At 56.6% G+C, this 14,420-nt stretch overlaps 4 protein-coding genes across 4 annotated transcripts; 3 read left to right on the top strand and 1 right to left on the bottom strand.

Moving 5' to 3' along the window:
* Positions 1-1,000: 1,000 nt before the first annotated feature.
* On the top strand, positions 1,001-2,917 carry PG998_004373 (Carboxylic acid transporter protein-like protein; the record flags this gene model as incomplete). Its single annotated transcript, XM_066871191.1, has 4 exons — positions 1,001-1,090; positions 1,203-1,295; positions 1,373-1,585; positions 1,796-2,917. The coding sequence occupies 4 exons, from the start codon at positions 1,001-1,003 to the stop codon at positions 2,915-2,917; spliced, it is 1,518 nt and encodes a 505-aa protein (XP_066734941.1).
* Positions 2,918-4,189: 1,272 nt separating this feature from the next.
* PG998_004372 (uncharacterized protein) lies at positions 4,190-4,693 on the top strand (the record flags this gene model as incomplete). Its single annotated transcript, XM_066871190.1, has 1 exon — positions 4,190-4,693. The coding sequence occupies one exon, from the start codon at positions 4,190-4,192 to the stop codon at positions 4,691-4,693; it is 504 nt and encodes a 167-aa protein (XP_066734940.1).
* Positions 4,694-5,002: 309 nt separating this feature from the next.
* On the bottom strand, positions 5,003-7,033 carry PG998_004371 (uncharacterized protein; the record flags this gene model as incomplete). The annotated part of the gene is made up of 1 exon (XM_066871189.1): positions 5,003-7,033. The coding sequence occupies one exon, from the start codon at positions 7,031-7,033 to the stop codon at positions 5,003-5,005; it is 2,031 nt and encodes a 676-aa protein (XP_066734939.1).
* A 2,873-nt stretch (positions 7,034-9,906) lies between these two features.
* PG998_004370 (ATPase family AAA domain-containing protein 3A-like) lies at positions 9,907-13,583 on the top strand (the record flags this gene model as incomplete). The annotated part of the gene is made up of 6 exons (XM_066871188.1): positions 9,907-11,219; positions 11,304-11,471; positions 11,559-11,742; positions 11,812-12,657; positions 12,748-13,137; positions 13,212-13,583. 6 exons carry the CDS (start codon positions 9,907-9,909, stop codon positions 13,581-13,583), a joined length of 3,273 nt encoding a protein of 1,090 aa, XP_066734938.1.
* Between the last annotated feature and the right edge of the window lie 837 nt (positions 13,584-14,420).

Genomic DNA, 14,420 nt, shown 5'->3' with positions numbered 1-14,420 from the left:
AGTCGAAGATTCTACCAATACCTTCGGTAGGTGGTTGTCGGGTGTCGTCCTCGGACAAGGCTCGGCAACGCGGCGTTTGGTGGCGCGGCGTACATGCACACACGATACCTTCATTTCTCTTTTCTGTTCTCTTGGTCGGTTTTCTAGACTTCAGCCCTGATGCCGTGTCACAAGTCCCGAGGGCTTTAGACGTTTGACTCGGCCGTAGTGCGAGTCTGACGTGGTGGCAGATGTCGAAGGGTTGCTAGGACGAACTCAACCATTTCTACGGGTCATTCATTCATTTTCAGCCGACTTGCGGGCTTTTTGCGCTCTAACAATTGCCAGATGCAGATGCGGGGAGGCGGGGAACTTACCCACTGCTTCCCCAAACACCCCACTTTCTCCAGTGGACACTTAGGGGCAGCTTGGACAGTTTACTGGGCAGTTCTCTCCGTTCTTGCGCTGGTGTTTGCTTGACCGACACTGCAGCGAAATGCATCATAGGGTTACAATGTCCAGGCATGAGCCCAACAGAAATCATAGGGTTACATGCATCCCAGGATTGTGCTTCTTCCTTCGAGTTCCTGGGATAGGGTGAGATGAACTGAAGGGAACCCCAACCGTGCATTCGGGCCCCATGATCCCAGTCACCAGTTCTTTTCATTCGCCAGGGCTTTGCATCTTCATGGCTGCCCCTGCCAGCCCACTAGACATGGCCGGTCGGCAACGCCGCGACATGCCTACGTAACTAGGCAATCTCTAGTCCTAGTTCTTGAAGAAGCCGGGGACTGGTTGGAAGGCAGGGGTGATGTATTCCCCGCATATCGTCGCACAGGTTCGGCCAAAATACCGAAGGCGAGCACGGCGTTAGCATGCATGTCTTATCTCACAGGCTTACGGGGTAGTTGCATTGCTTTTGGATTGACGCACCTACTTAAAGAGCGGCCATGACCCCGGGAGACTAGGTCCATCGTCTTGCTCTCCTCCCAACTCGCAGCCGCCTCTCGCCATCGCCAACATGGATAAGCACCAAGAGATGCCCGCCCACAACGGGGGCGCCAGAGGAGACTTGGAGGCCGAGAACCCCAACGCCCTCCCCCTCACCATGGTAAGGCCAACCGCTGTCCTCCGGGATTCGACAGTTACTTACGCGACTCTCTACTCTCTACGTAGGCATGAGTGTCGGACAATACTGCGCAACGCGCATATCGAGCCTGAAGCCCCCCATGGCGAAGGCGCCGAACCCCATCAAGCTCCTGAGGATGCTAACCGCACAAAACTGGGCCTTCTTTGCCGTCGCCTTTGTCGCTTGGGTACGTCGTTCCCGTTCCCCCGTGCGGCCGACTGCTTTCGTATACACCAGCAAGCTGACACCAATTGAATACTGCAGACGTGGGATGCTTTCGACTTCTTCACCGTGTCGCTTACCGTCGAAGATCTCGCCGAGGACTTTGGCAAGACCAAAACCGACATCACCTGGGGCATCACTCTGGTGCTGATGTTCCGCTCGGTCGGCTCCGTCCTTTTCGGCATCGCAGCCGATCGCTACGGCCGGAAATGGCCCTTCATTGTTAACAACCTGCTGTTCATTGCCCTAGAGCTGGTAAGTGGCATTTGCTCGATCGTTTCTTCCCACAGCCAAGCTATAACAAGCTTTGCGGGCGGTCTGGGGCATTTTTAGATCGCGGGGCCCGCACGCCGCGCAACTTGGCGATGCCTTGGCTGCAGCATTGGCAAAGGCTCTAGCCTAGCCACCCCGTCCTTGGCAAAAGCGCTCTCGATCAGACACCACAATTACTAACACATCAACCAGGGAACGGGTTTCTGCCAAAACTACAGCCAATTCCTCGCATGTAGAGCTCTGTTCGGTGTCGCCATGGGCGGTTTATACGGCAACGCCGCTGCCACTGCCCTGGAAGACCTGCCCACCGAAGCTCGCGGCCTGATGAGCGGCATCCTGCAACAAGGCTACGCCTTTGGCTACCTTCTCGCCACCGCGTTCGCCCGTGGTCTTGTTAACACTACGTCTCACGGATGGCGGCCGCTGTTCTGGTTCGGTGCCGGCCCGCCTGTGCTCATCATCCTCTTCCGGCTGATGCTACCCGAGACCAAGACCTACCGACACCACCAGGAGGTGCGGCGTCTCGAGGGCGGCAACGTGGGCAAGACGTTCATCGCCGAGGGAAAGGTGGCCCTGAAGCGCCACTGGATGCTGCTCACCTACCTCGTCCTGCTCATGGCCGGCTTCAACTTCATGTCCCACGGCAGCCAGGACCTCTACCCCACCATGCTGAGCAACCAGTACAACTTCAGCCAGAACGACGTGACGGTGACGCAGGTGGTGGCCAACCTGGGCGCCATGCTCGGCGGCACCGTCGTCGGCTTCAGCTCGCAGATCTTCGGCCGCCGCCTCAGCATCATCGTCATGTGCGTCCTGGGCGGGGCGCTGCTGTACCCGTACTCGTTCGTCTCGAACCGGGGCCTCATCGCGGCGGCCTTCTTCGAGCAGTTCTGCGTGCAGGGCGCCTGGGGCGTCATCCCCGTGCACCTCATGGAGCTGTCGCCGGGCGCCTTCCGCACGTTCGTGGTGGGCACCAGCTACCAGCTCGGCAACCTGGTGTCGTCGGCGTCGTCGACCATCGAGTCCACTATCGGCGAGCGCTTCCCGCTGCCGTCCAAGGGCGCCGTCAAGCGCTACAACTACGGCGTCGTCATCTGCATCTTCATGGGCTGCGTCTACGCCTTCGTCATCGTGCTGACCCTCGCCGGCCCCGAGCACCTGAGCAAGTCCTTCGACGTCGAGCAGGACGAGGACATGGCCGAGGTCATCGAGAGCAAGCGCCACGGCGGCCCACAGCCTGGCGGCGCGGGGGCGCATCGGCGCGAGAGCTCGGTCGAAGACGAGGAGAAGGCTGTCGCGCGCCAGGTGGAGTAGGTGTGCGACATCCAGAATTGCGATGGGCTATTATCGAATGAATATTCTGGATAGCAAGTATCTAAGTGAGCATGGGTCATGGTGGATGGTGGCAATTTAATATAGGGGCTTGTAGAGATGTTTCCCCCTTTTCGAGAGCTTTTCTCAATGATTCTCATGATAATGCTTTTGGTTCGTTTTGTTTTCGGATACCAGATACCACATTGAGTACGAAGCTTGACACGTTGAATACAATAAACTCCAACATCCCTTGACTCTTCTTCCATCTCCGGCTTGTCTGTGAAATCGCGAGTGCCCAACGATATCGGCAAGTCCACCTCTTGTATACGGTGAAGGTAGCTTCCAGCCGAAATAGAAGCCATACCACCAGATCGCACCGAGCCTTCCATCGTGCTGTAGCACGAGTACGGTGGCGTCTTCGCTTTCTTGACTTCTCCTATGAGAGCTTGCGAGGAAACAGACGTCTTGATCAACAGTCACACGTGCACATGACCAAACACGTATGCGTACACAAGTCCATCGATGCCGAATGTGTTTAGTTCTGACCTAGGTTTGCACAGATGCGCGAGCGAACGCACATGTGCCCATGCGGCCATGACGCCTTCTCGTAGCTACTCACTAACCCATGGCAATTCCTGCCGATTGATTATGGATCGAATCGCCCAATGGGCGGGCCTCTCTATGGCTGCTCATTCCATCATCTCGGCTACCCGCTCCCCAAGTCCAGGCTCGATTCTGATGATAACAGCAGGCCGGAGTATATCTCTTCCTCCCTAATGCGACCACACTTAAAGCAGACTAGCCTATCCAGGGGGTCAATGTGATGCAACACCTACTGCTACCGACCCGCGACTGGAACTGGATCGATCGTACTTAGAGCTAATATATTCATATGTATCTCCCCTGACGACGACTGTACGTGGATTGCCCATTCAGTCAAGTTTCCCATAGGACATTGCCACTCGACACGCTCTGGCATCGCGTGCTGCAGGCGGCGAGCGTGGTTCGGCCAACTAACCCCTTTGCCAGCTTCATCTGGACAATGGGAGGGAGAAAGACGGCACCGACGAACGGACAGTCAGAAACCACCAACAATGGCCACCATTTTCTCGTCCGTCGGAGTTCGGGCGACAATCATGGCTTTGTTGGATTGAAAGCCGTCCTCTACCGGATTTCTACGGGATGAATGAGCGTCGATTCCTTTATGCGCAACCTCCAATCGGCCTAAGCTACCTACCACCTTGAGCGTCCACATCCTATATTCTGAGATCCATGCCATTTCGCTTGATTTCCCTTGAGGACATCTATTCTGAGATCTTGTCCTATAATCTTCCCCTTTTCACACCGCAACACTTCCAGGAGCACACATACATACCCACACGCAATGGCCCAACCCTGCCACTGCGACTTCTGCCCATGCCAGAACCTGGCGCAGCAGCAAGAGCAAGAAGCCGAAGCCGGCCGCTCCTCGCCATCGTCGTCGTCCTCGCCCTCCCCCCCTCCTCTCAGCCACCACCACCAGCCGTTGTGCCTCGTGTGCGAGAACGCCCGGCTGTGGGGCAAGACGTCGCCGACCTACCGGGGCTGCCTCTGCGTGTGCAAATGCAAGCTGCAGCGCGCGCCCGGGTCGCTGCAGTGTCAGGACTGCCGCGAGGAGAACGGCAAGAACCGCCGGCGGCATCGCGTGCACGGGAGACCAAAGGAGGCGGAAGAGCAGCAGGCGACAGTCGCGGAAGAGACGAGACGGGGAGGCTGGTAGTGCGGTCATACGTATAAGCATATACAATTCAATCATTACATATATACCCTGAACTGCCACCTCATTATACATAACCCTCTCCAGAATATTTTTGATGCTGACCTGTCGGCCGTGACCGCAAACAAGAATGTGATAAGCCAGACTCCTCGTAATCCAAGGCCACCGCCTGAACGCCGAAGAATACACATGAACGTAGCAATCAGCACATCGTCGGGCAACCTAGATGAAGCAATAGCCATCATGAACTTGAGCAAATGCTGTTACTCCGATCCCAACCACTCAGCCAGCTCATGACGACGACGAGGCGGGGCTTCCTAGATCACGTCCTACGTCTGTGCCGTCTTGGCCGTGAGGACCTTCTCGAGCCCCTGGATCATCTCCTTGAGCCTGGCCACCTCGTCGGCCAGCTTGCGGACCTCGACGACGGCCGGCTCCTCCTCGACGTTGCTCTTGCAGGCGGCCACCGTCTTGGCCCAGCCCTCGGCCTCGAAGTCGACCTGGCCCGCCATCTGCTCCCACTCCTCCTCCGTGTCCTCGTCCTCCTCGCCGCGCGAGCGGTTGGCGCGGATCGTCCGGGCGCTGCGGACCTCGAAGAAGGCGGCGCAGACGAGCAGGGGCGAGTAGATGAGGCCCATGACGACGTCGTTGAGGCGCTCGTACGTCTTCTTGCTCATCCACCACTCGAAGGGCAGGACCAGGCAGAAGATCTCGATCAGGTTGAAGGGCGCGATGAAGACGTTCTCGTCGGGCGCGCGCACGAACTGCATCGTCTTCTGCGCGAACAGCCCCAGGAACTCGTCGTCGGCGTTCTCGTAGATGTCCTCGTAGGCGCTGTTGTACAGGGCGATGAGGACGTTGAGCAGCACGATCATGATGATGAAGGTGAAGAGGTAGTACAGGATGATGCCGAAGGGCGGGCTGAACTTCTCGAAGCCCGTGAAGTCGGGGCTCTGCATGATGGCGTTCAGCATGGCCTGGACGACGAAGACGATGTCGTCGGCCACCAGGTCGTCGGCGAAGTCCATGCCGATGAAGGCCTGCAGGAACCCCACGATCATGAAGACGAGCAGCGCGAAGAAGATGACGCTCTCCCGCATCATGACCTTGACCACGACCAGCATGGCGCCGAAGAAGCGGAAGCTGTCGAGGTACAGCAGCAGGCGTGCCCAGAACAGCGGCGCGGCGAAGGCGAGGAAGTTGTAGCTCATCGTGTTGAAGTACTGGCGCTCGCCCGTCCCGTCCCAGGGATGGCTGAAGGCCACAAAGCGGAGCGCGAGCGATACAATCAGCAGAGAGTAGAGGACAAAGTTAAAGGCGTTCCAAAATCCGATGATTTGCATGCCCGCTTTCCAGACCTTGGTGACCTCGTCGCAAATAAAGCCAAGGGTGAAGATGTACAGGAGGCCCTCCACCACATCCAGATCACCGTCCCGGTTGATGGTGTTGATAGCACCAGTGTACAAGGCCAGGTAGATCAGGGAGATGAGCAGTTGGGCGGCGTTCTGATACATGGGCGCCCTCATGCGGTCCGGGTCCAAGTGCACGATGAGGGACGTGTTGTCGCGCTCCTGGTAGTCGACGAAGCTGGCCGGGTCGTCCTCGTCCTGGACCAGCCAGCCCTTCCACAGATAGCTGATGCACTTCTGGTAGCCCGAAGAGCCGATGACGCGCAAGGCGTGCAGGTCGACGGCCTTCTCGATGACGTTGACGGGCAGCGTCGACTCGCCGTCGACGAGGATGGAGTAGCGCTTGAGCAGGACGGCGTGCAGCAGGTAGCCCATGTCCTCCTCGGACTCGATGATGCTCTTGGCGATGACCTCGCAGGCGACGGCGCGGACGGCGTGGAGGTCGGCGTCCCACAGCTCGACCTGGGCCTGGTGCATGAACCAGCGGTGGACGACCAGCAGGCAGAAGACGACGCAGGCGCGGCGCTCGGGCGTCCCGGCCTCCTTGGCGGCCTGCACCACCTTGGGCGTGATGATGCGGCTGTGCGGGCGGCAGACGTCGTCCACCTCGAGCTCGCAGGGCACGGCCTCTTCGATGAGGTAGCGCAGGCGCAGGGCGATCTTGGTCACCTCCTCGGCGGGGATGGCCGACTCGATATGACGCTCGCGGTAGGTGGGGAGCACTGCGTAGCCGGGCGTCGCCAGCAGACTGTCAGTCACGGCGCTCTCATCTCTGTCGCTCCTCCGGGAGAAGACTGCAGTGTATCGTCTTCGGAGTCTTTTTGGGAAGTGCGACATAGGGGGGGCAGGCAGACAGTAGTCGATTGACAGACTGAAGCTCGTTCCAAAGTCAAGAAAAGTACTCACGTCTTTGTCGTGATTCATGGGCGCGCCATTCGCGGCCATGGCCATGGTGCGGGTGCCGATTCCAGCCCAGCAGGCGGGCGAATGTACCTTCTCTTGCCATATTCTCTCTCGCAGGTCGCTCTTTATCCTCTTATTCTGTCGGTGTACAGTACTGGCTTGAGAGGAGAGGAAGCGACGGCGACTCGGAGTGCAAGCGCGGGTCGTTTCGGCAATGCGGCGGGTGCAATTGGATTCGCGTACGGGCCGTGCTGTCGAGTCGGTTCCCAATCAAGGTCGGTCGCGAGCGAGGGAAGGTCGTCTGGGCTGGATTGAAGCAATTGCTTCGCTGCTGCCACTCGTGCTGGTTATCGCATACACATGGGAGGACGGAAGTAGCACGCCAATCAATCAAGAGACACACAAAGTAGGTGATAGGTCATACATATAGCATTAGCACGGACAAAATCTTCTGGATACTTGAACCAACACGCCAAGTCGCCGGGGTTGAGAGCCAAAAAAAACAAGGCCCAACGTCGGTCGCGTCCAATGAATGGGTGTTTCTGTTCCGGCGCTTCGTGACTTTTTCTGAAGCTGCGGTATGATGACGTCTCTTGCGGCCGCTGCCAAACTCCACTGCTGGAACCAAGAATCCAGAAGTGGGGGGAGAGCTTGAGAGCTTGAGAGCTTGAGAGCTTGAGAGCTTGAGAGCTTGAGAGCTTGAGAGATGTGTGGAAAACACAGAAAGCTAGCAGCTCTCCCGTCGGAGCTATATCCCTCCCCGGTGGGCCATTATTGATTCATACATGCCACTGCCTACACTGCATATACTTGTACACAATTGGTTGACGATAAGCCACGGCACCGCATGATATATTGATGATGGGTAGGGCAAGGTGCAGAAGCTGGACCAGCAGGTGGAGATGGTTCCTTCCCCCATCTGTGGAGGAGCTAGCTTAGCGCCCATCTCAGAACACCATCTGCTGCTAACTTCAGCTGCTTCAAATCACTTTCATTTGATCAGTCACATTGCGCGGAGCAACGGCATCATCCCGAGATCATCGTTGCTGGCACGGCATCAGCTAGACTGGGGGCGCCATGCTGGGACTCTGTAACCTGTCATGTTGCACCCGCCACCAGCAAGGTTCATCAGCATATCCAACACAAACGGTGGCAGGGTGGGAAGGTAGGTGAGATGCATGTTGGTCCTTCATTGGATTTGGATTGCTTGTCTCTTCCTGGACATGCTACCCAGAGCCCTGGCACCTAATGCGCCTCGTACATGGCATGCCCGCCCCCGCTGCATTTGCATGCCTTACATACCCTGTCCGAGTTGGATCAAGAATCCCACATGCCATGATTTCCTCGCTTTTCCTGACAAGGCTGTGTCTGTTGGGCCGAGATGGTGAAAGAGAGCCAACTTGGCCGTGCTTCTATCGTGCGTGCCGCTTATCTGATGCAGAAACAACTCTTTTCATTCTCGTTCGCATTTCCAACTGTCGCGGCCCACGCATGAGCAGCAGCGGCTGCCTACAAGGCTATCTCCAACCGTTGCCTTGTTCTACGCACGCCGCAGGTCGACAACGGCATCTCACTCACTTTGTCTTACCACTCACTGCCAGTTACCGACCTCTAACCAACACAAGAATATTCAGCCTAAAGCTTCCATGTGTGATTTTTCGCTCATTGTGTGACATTTGATCCGCATGGGATTCAACTCAATGCATTTGAGAGAGGGGAACGGGAGAGCCAAGCTGCCGACGGCTTCCGAAGGCTCAGTGAGAGCGAGGGGTCAGACGCAACGCCGCAGATCGGTGGTTTTTGGCGCCCGTCAAGTCACAGCTCCGTGCATGCGTACATTGCCGTCACGTACATGCGAATGTTACTGCGGCTTACTGCACCAGGCTATATCTTTCTCTAGGCGCTGGGAGGCGGTCAGCCGATCCTTCACCTTTGTCTGCCTTTGCCTGCCTTGTTTCGTTTACCCAGGCATGCGACCCTCCTCAACCAGTCCACTGGGAATCTCTGAATAAATACATTGCTTTTCTTGCTACTCTCCCCCCTCGCCCAATCTCCTTTAACACCATCCACTGCCGTTGCTGCGGCTGTTATGTCGTGTTGCTCTGAGTTGAATACCACACCTCCTTTAGACTTGACTGCCTGGTGCTTTGCCTATTTTCCGCCTCCTGTTGACGAGCATGGTAAGAATCACACGACAGGCTCTTAATGACTCTCCGACGTTCGCCCTGTTCTCATCCTTATCGGCCTCATTCGCCGGCTCTTGTACTGGTACGTAGTGTCCATCTCGGCGACAGAAGCGGAGCTGCCTTGGCCTGACCGTGTAGCCCGACCTTGCTTGTAGACGGGGAAGTTATAAGCACAACTTGAATCCTTTTAAAACTTCTCTCCTGCCTGATCTTCTCTTCCTTTCTCCCACCACCATTGTCAAGGTTTACCAAGAGATTTCCGCTCGGTAACCTTGCATGTCTCAGAGCGGAAGAGCGGGTGGCTGATTCTTTTGTCATCTGTCTACTAAGCTTTATCTGCAATCCGAGATCGTAGATCTCAGAGGATCTTTGCCGATCATCATTGGTATCCGATTCAATACGTTCGTCTACCACGGGTAAGAGCTGATGACAAGGTCTTTATTGTCAGAGGCTGCCAAGTCCCACACTGCTGACCATTCATCGAACAGACGGTTTTCCCGGGCCAGTAAGATTTGGCCACACAAGCAAAGGGCTCATCATAGGTAAGACGCCCACCATGCATTCCCTTGCTGTTCTAGCAAACCAAGATCCGCTAGCTTGTGATATGCTGACATTGTGAAGGCGCATCTTCCATAGGCTCCGTGCCATACTCTCACTCGTCATAACTCCCGAGCCAAGAAGTCAACCGCTTCATTACATCGCCTACAGAGTTCATCGACTTTTAAGACCAAGAAGATGGACGCCGCCGGAAACCTCGGCTCTGCCACTGAGACTCGCAAAGGCACCATGCCCGTAAGTACTATGGTCGAAGAATCGTTCACCGCGGAGATGAAACCTACTTCTGCCACTGCCGAGGCTGGAGGTGGTGGGGGTGGTAAGACGGGCAAGTCTAACGATGAGGGAAAGACGCAGAAAGTGAAGAGTGGCAAGAAGAAGAAGGCCAAAACGTCAAGGACTAAGGCCAGCAAGAAGAAACTCTCGGGCGCTCAGGATGTTTCCTCAAGCAGCGACAGTGAGGCTGTCGAGCACACTGCCGATTCCACCTCGGATGACTCTGACGACGACTCCGCCGGCTCCGATTCCGAAATCTCATCGGATTCGGAGCCCGAGGTGGAAGTTGTGAAGAAGCCCAAGGGACTGAAGAAGCGACAATACCCCAAGAAGGCCAAATCCACCAAGTCGGCTGCCAAGAAGTCCAAGAAACAGCGCAAGGTCCGCCTCGAGATTGACAGTGATGACAGTGATCTTGACGACGCTGATTCGGATCTCGATCACGATGATGACTCTGAGATGGACAACGCCCGAGCCGGTCAGAAGTCGTCGACCTTGGCTACTATCTCACAGCAGCTTCAGCAGGTAAGCCAGCTGCAGCTCAAGCAGCAACAGCAGCTTGAGCAGCTCCAGCGTATCATCACGACTTCCGGACTTGGTATGGGCAACGCCAGCCTATATAACCCCTTGACCCTCAACCCAGGATTGCTCAACCAGGGGCTTTTGGGCAGTAACAGCGCAGTCGGGGGTCTCGCTGGTCTTGGCCAGCAGCAGGTTACTGGTGGCATCAACGGTCGCGGGGGCGCTGGTGGAGCTGGCCGAGCCCCTCCCCTCGGGGGACGTGTGCGAGTGGGCCATCGAAGCACCCGAGACGATATTTCGGTCGACGGCGATGAAGACGATGTTCTAGACGACGATATCGTCGGCAACCCATCTCGCAGTAACCCATTCCTTGCCAATGCCAACAGGCGCAACACCGCCACCGCCTCTTTCAAGAAGAGCCCTAAGTTGGAGTTCAAGCGGGTCGATCAGGTTTGGGACTCGCAAATTCACAACTACAAGCTACAGGACACGGCAAAGAACACGTCCGACTCTCACTATAGCGAGTACATCTTCCACGTGCGCCGCACCTTTGACTGGGAGAACAAGTTCAAGGCGACCGTAGTCGACATCAAGAGCAAGAAGCTGCGCGAGTGCTTGCAGGAGGTCATCGGGACTATTAAGGGGGTCAGCCTTGTGGAGGAAACTCCTAAGCTGGATCCCAACACGCTCTTCTTGTAAGTTCCTCCTTCCTGCCAAGACTATGGATAAGTAGTCGGTGACAATGAGACTGGAGGTTCATCTAACATCATTCGTCGCAGATACTTGGAGGATCTCCGAGAGCACCTTCGCAAACTCAAGAGCGTCACGTTCGAGGCCAAGAACAAGAAGGAGCGCAAGAAGAAGCAGACTTGGCTGGATGATAAGCGGAGTCATCTGAAGGTCCTCCTGAAGTATCTGGATAAAGACTATGCCCATATCAAGAAGAGGTGAGTCCAGTCCAAGCTGACATCCTTGCTGTCATTTCGGTGTGAAACGATGGTGAGCTTAACTGACCCAACCTCCTCCCATGGCAGTCTGTATCCCCTTCTCGAGAACGGTCTCATCACCTTCGACTTGCTGTGGGCGCTGTGGAAGCCCAACACCCTTGTGTTCACGACAACATACGGAACTCCTGAGGAGCATCGCGTGTTCAAGGCAGAGTTTGCCGAGAAGCGCTACAGTATGCTCAAGGGTGAGACTTACTATATCGAAGGCAAGGTAAGAAGGGCTGGTTTATGACGTCGAAATGAAGTCGCTCGCTCGCACAAGTGCTAATCATCAACCCAGTACTTTGAATACGACGGCAAGAACTTCGGTTTCGGCGTCATGGCGGAGGAGATGGCCGAGTTCCAGGGCTCGCGGCGAATCGACAGCCTGGCCTGCTACCCCCTGTGCTACCACAAGAACGAGGCCCAGGTGCGGCGCGACCTGGTCGAGCGCGGCAAGAAGTTCGCCAGCCTCGGCGGCATGCTCTTCCGCTCCCACCAGGGCCTCGCCTACTACAAGAAGAAGAAGTCGGTCGTGCGCGTCGAGGTCAACAGCCGCATCATGGTCGACCCGGCCAGCCACCGCCGCTACAACCCCAACTACCCCCTCACCGTCGTCCGGCCCAAGGTGCAGGTCTGCGAATGCGAAACGGACTCGGAAGAGGAGGAAGAGGACGACAGCGACGATGACGACGCCGAACGCCACGACGGCGGTCTGGTCAACGGCGCGCTTCAGCTCGCCATCAGCAGTCACGAGGGCGGCGAAGAGAAGGTCAAGATGGTCACTAAATACATCATGAACAAGCATGGCGAGCTCGAGGTCCACAAAATGCCCGCCGATGAAGTCGAAAACTTCCTCGCCGCCAACGGGCAGCTCGATATGGTCGAGGGCAAGGGCGACCAGCAAGATGGCACCGCCAAGAAGGACGTCAACGGCAAGGCTGCCGCCGCGACCACCACTGCGGCGGCCAAGGTCCCCAAGTTCAGCGACGAGGAGTATCTCATCGCCTCCCCCGTCGTTCTGGGCTTCGCCTTCGGCGAGAAGTTGTGGCTCGAGTTCACTGTGTCGGGCATCAAGGACATCGTGTGGAACGAGCACGCTTACGACTCCCTGGTCCGGGAGCCCAACAAGAAAGAGATTGTGCAGGTACGTTTCGGCCACGGCAGCCCCCCACTAGGAAACAGTTTTTGATCCAGACCTGCTCTGCTAACACCGTGATGCGCGTCACCTACACAGGCCCTCGTCGAGTCGCACAAGTACCACCCCACCGAGAGCATCGACGACGTGATCCAGGGCAAGGGCAAGGGCCTGGTGGCGGTGCTGCACGGCCCGCCGGGCACGGGCAAGACGCTGACGGCCGAGGGCATCAGCGAGCTGCTGCGCTGCCCGCTGTACAACGTGTCGGCGGGCGACCTGGGCACCGACAGCCGCTACCTCGAGGCCGAGCTGCAGAAGACGCTCGACATCTGCCACGCCTGGGGCGCCATTCTGTTATTGGACGAGGCCGACGTCTTCCTCGAGAAGCGCAACATGGCCGACATCCACCGCAACGCCCTCGTCAGCATCTTCCTGCGCCAGCTCGAGTACTTCCAGGGGATTTTGTTCCTAACCACGAACCGCGTCGAGGTGAGCTTTCATATCTAACTATCTATCTGTCATGTTGTGAACGTGCCATTGGCTGACGGTGAAACCCCGAACAGTCCTTCGACGAAGCCTTCCTGTCGCGCATGCACATCCCGCTGCGCTACGACGAGCTGGACGCCAAGGCGCGCAAGGCCGTCTTCCGCATGTTCATCGAGCGGGTGCGCAGCAACGAGACGGAGCTGCACGGGCGCGAGGCGGGCGCGGGCAAGGTGGCCGTCTTCACCGACGAGCACTACAGCGAGCTCTCGCGTTATAGCCTGAACGGCCGCCAGATCAAGAACACGGTCATCACGGCCCACCGCGTCGCCCGCCAGAAGGGCGAGCCCCTCGGCATGCGCCAGATCAAGAGCTACCTCGGCATCGTCACCGACTTCGAGCGCGACCTGAAGGGCGGGCCGGGGCACGAGGCGTCGCATACCTATATGTAGGCTGTTTTGTAGTAGTATGTAGAAGTAGTAGTAGGTAGAAGAGGGACAAATTTCGGTTGCGCGAAGAGGTCGGGATGTGGTGGTGGCTGGTGGCAGCAGGAAGAGCCCATCCTACACCGAGGAGGATTGTCTTGGCCCTTTTTTCGTATTCCGTTTTCCTTCGTTCCCGTCGCTTTCTTTCTGCTTTTCTTCTCTTGTGCGAGTGTGATACTTGGGCTTCTTTTCTCTCTCTCTCTGGATATGGACTATTCTAGCGCTGGTGTGTACGTGGTGTTGCTATCTGCGATGTATGTGTTTTCTTTACATGGAGTACTTCACCGGTTGATGTTGGGTTCTGGGCTGTCAATAATTACCATACACGACTCCTACCTAATCTTACCATCTTTTGACAGCGACCAACCGTTTCCGGTGAATCCAACAATTCACCATCCCTATACGCAAGCCGAATGCAGTCAATGATTGCCGAACCCCCGTTTTGTCCACTCTACCATACTCTGTCTGCGACGCGTGGCTTGTCGGAAGTCAGATTAGGGCCATCCTACCAATCGTCGTGTAATGTCGCCTAACGGAAGCCGGCCGAATGAAGACTAACAAACAGGAAGATTGTGTCGCGTACCCAAAACGGGGAAATGAACTGAATGGGCCGTTTTTCGTTCGATGGGAGCGCACAGTTGCGAATCCTGATTATGTCAATCGGAAGGAAGCGAAGGAGCAAAAGGCTGTGGTCCGAGATAGTGTTTGATTTGGTGCTGATCTCCCAGCGGCTGTGGAAATACACAGACTCTATGTACGACGTCTCTCTCTCTCTCTGTGTGCTGGTGTCTATTTGCAGTAGTG

The sequence above is a fragment of the Apiospora kogelbergensis genome (genome assembly GCF_038363985.1).
Source record: "Apiospora kogelbergensis strain CBS 113332 chromosome Unknown utg000002l_segment0_segment0, whole genome shotgun sequence".
NCBI lineage: Eukaryota > Fungi > Ascomycota > Sordariomycetes > Amphisphaeriales > Apiosporaceae > Apiospora > Apiospora kogelbergensis.
This window is presented reverse-complemented; position numbering and strand designations above follow the sequence as displayed.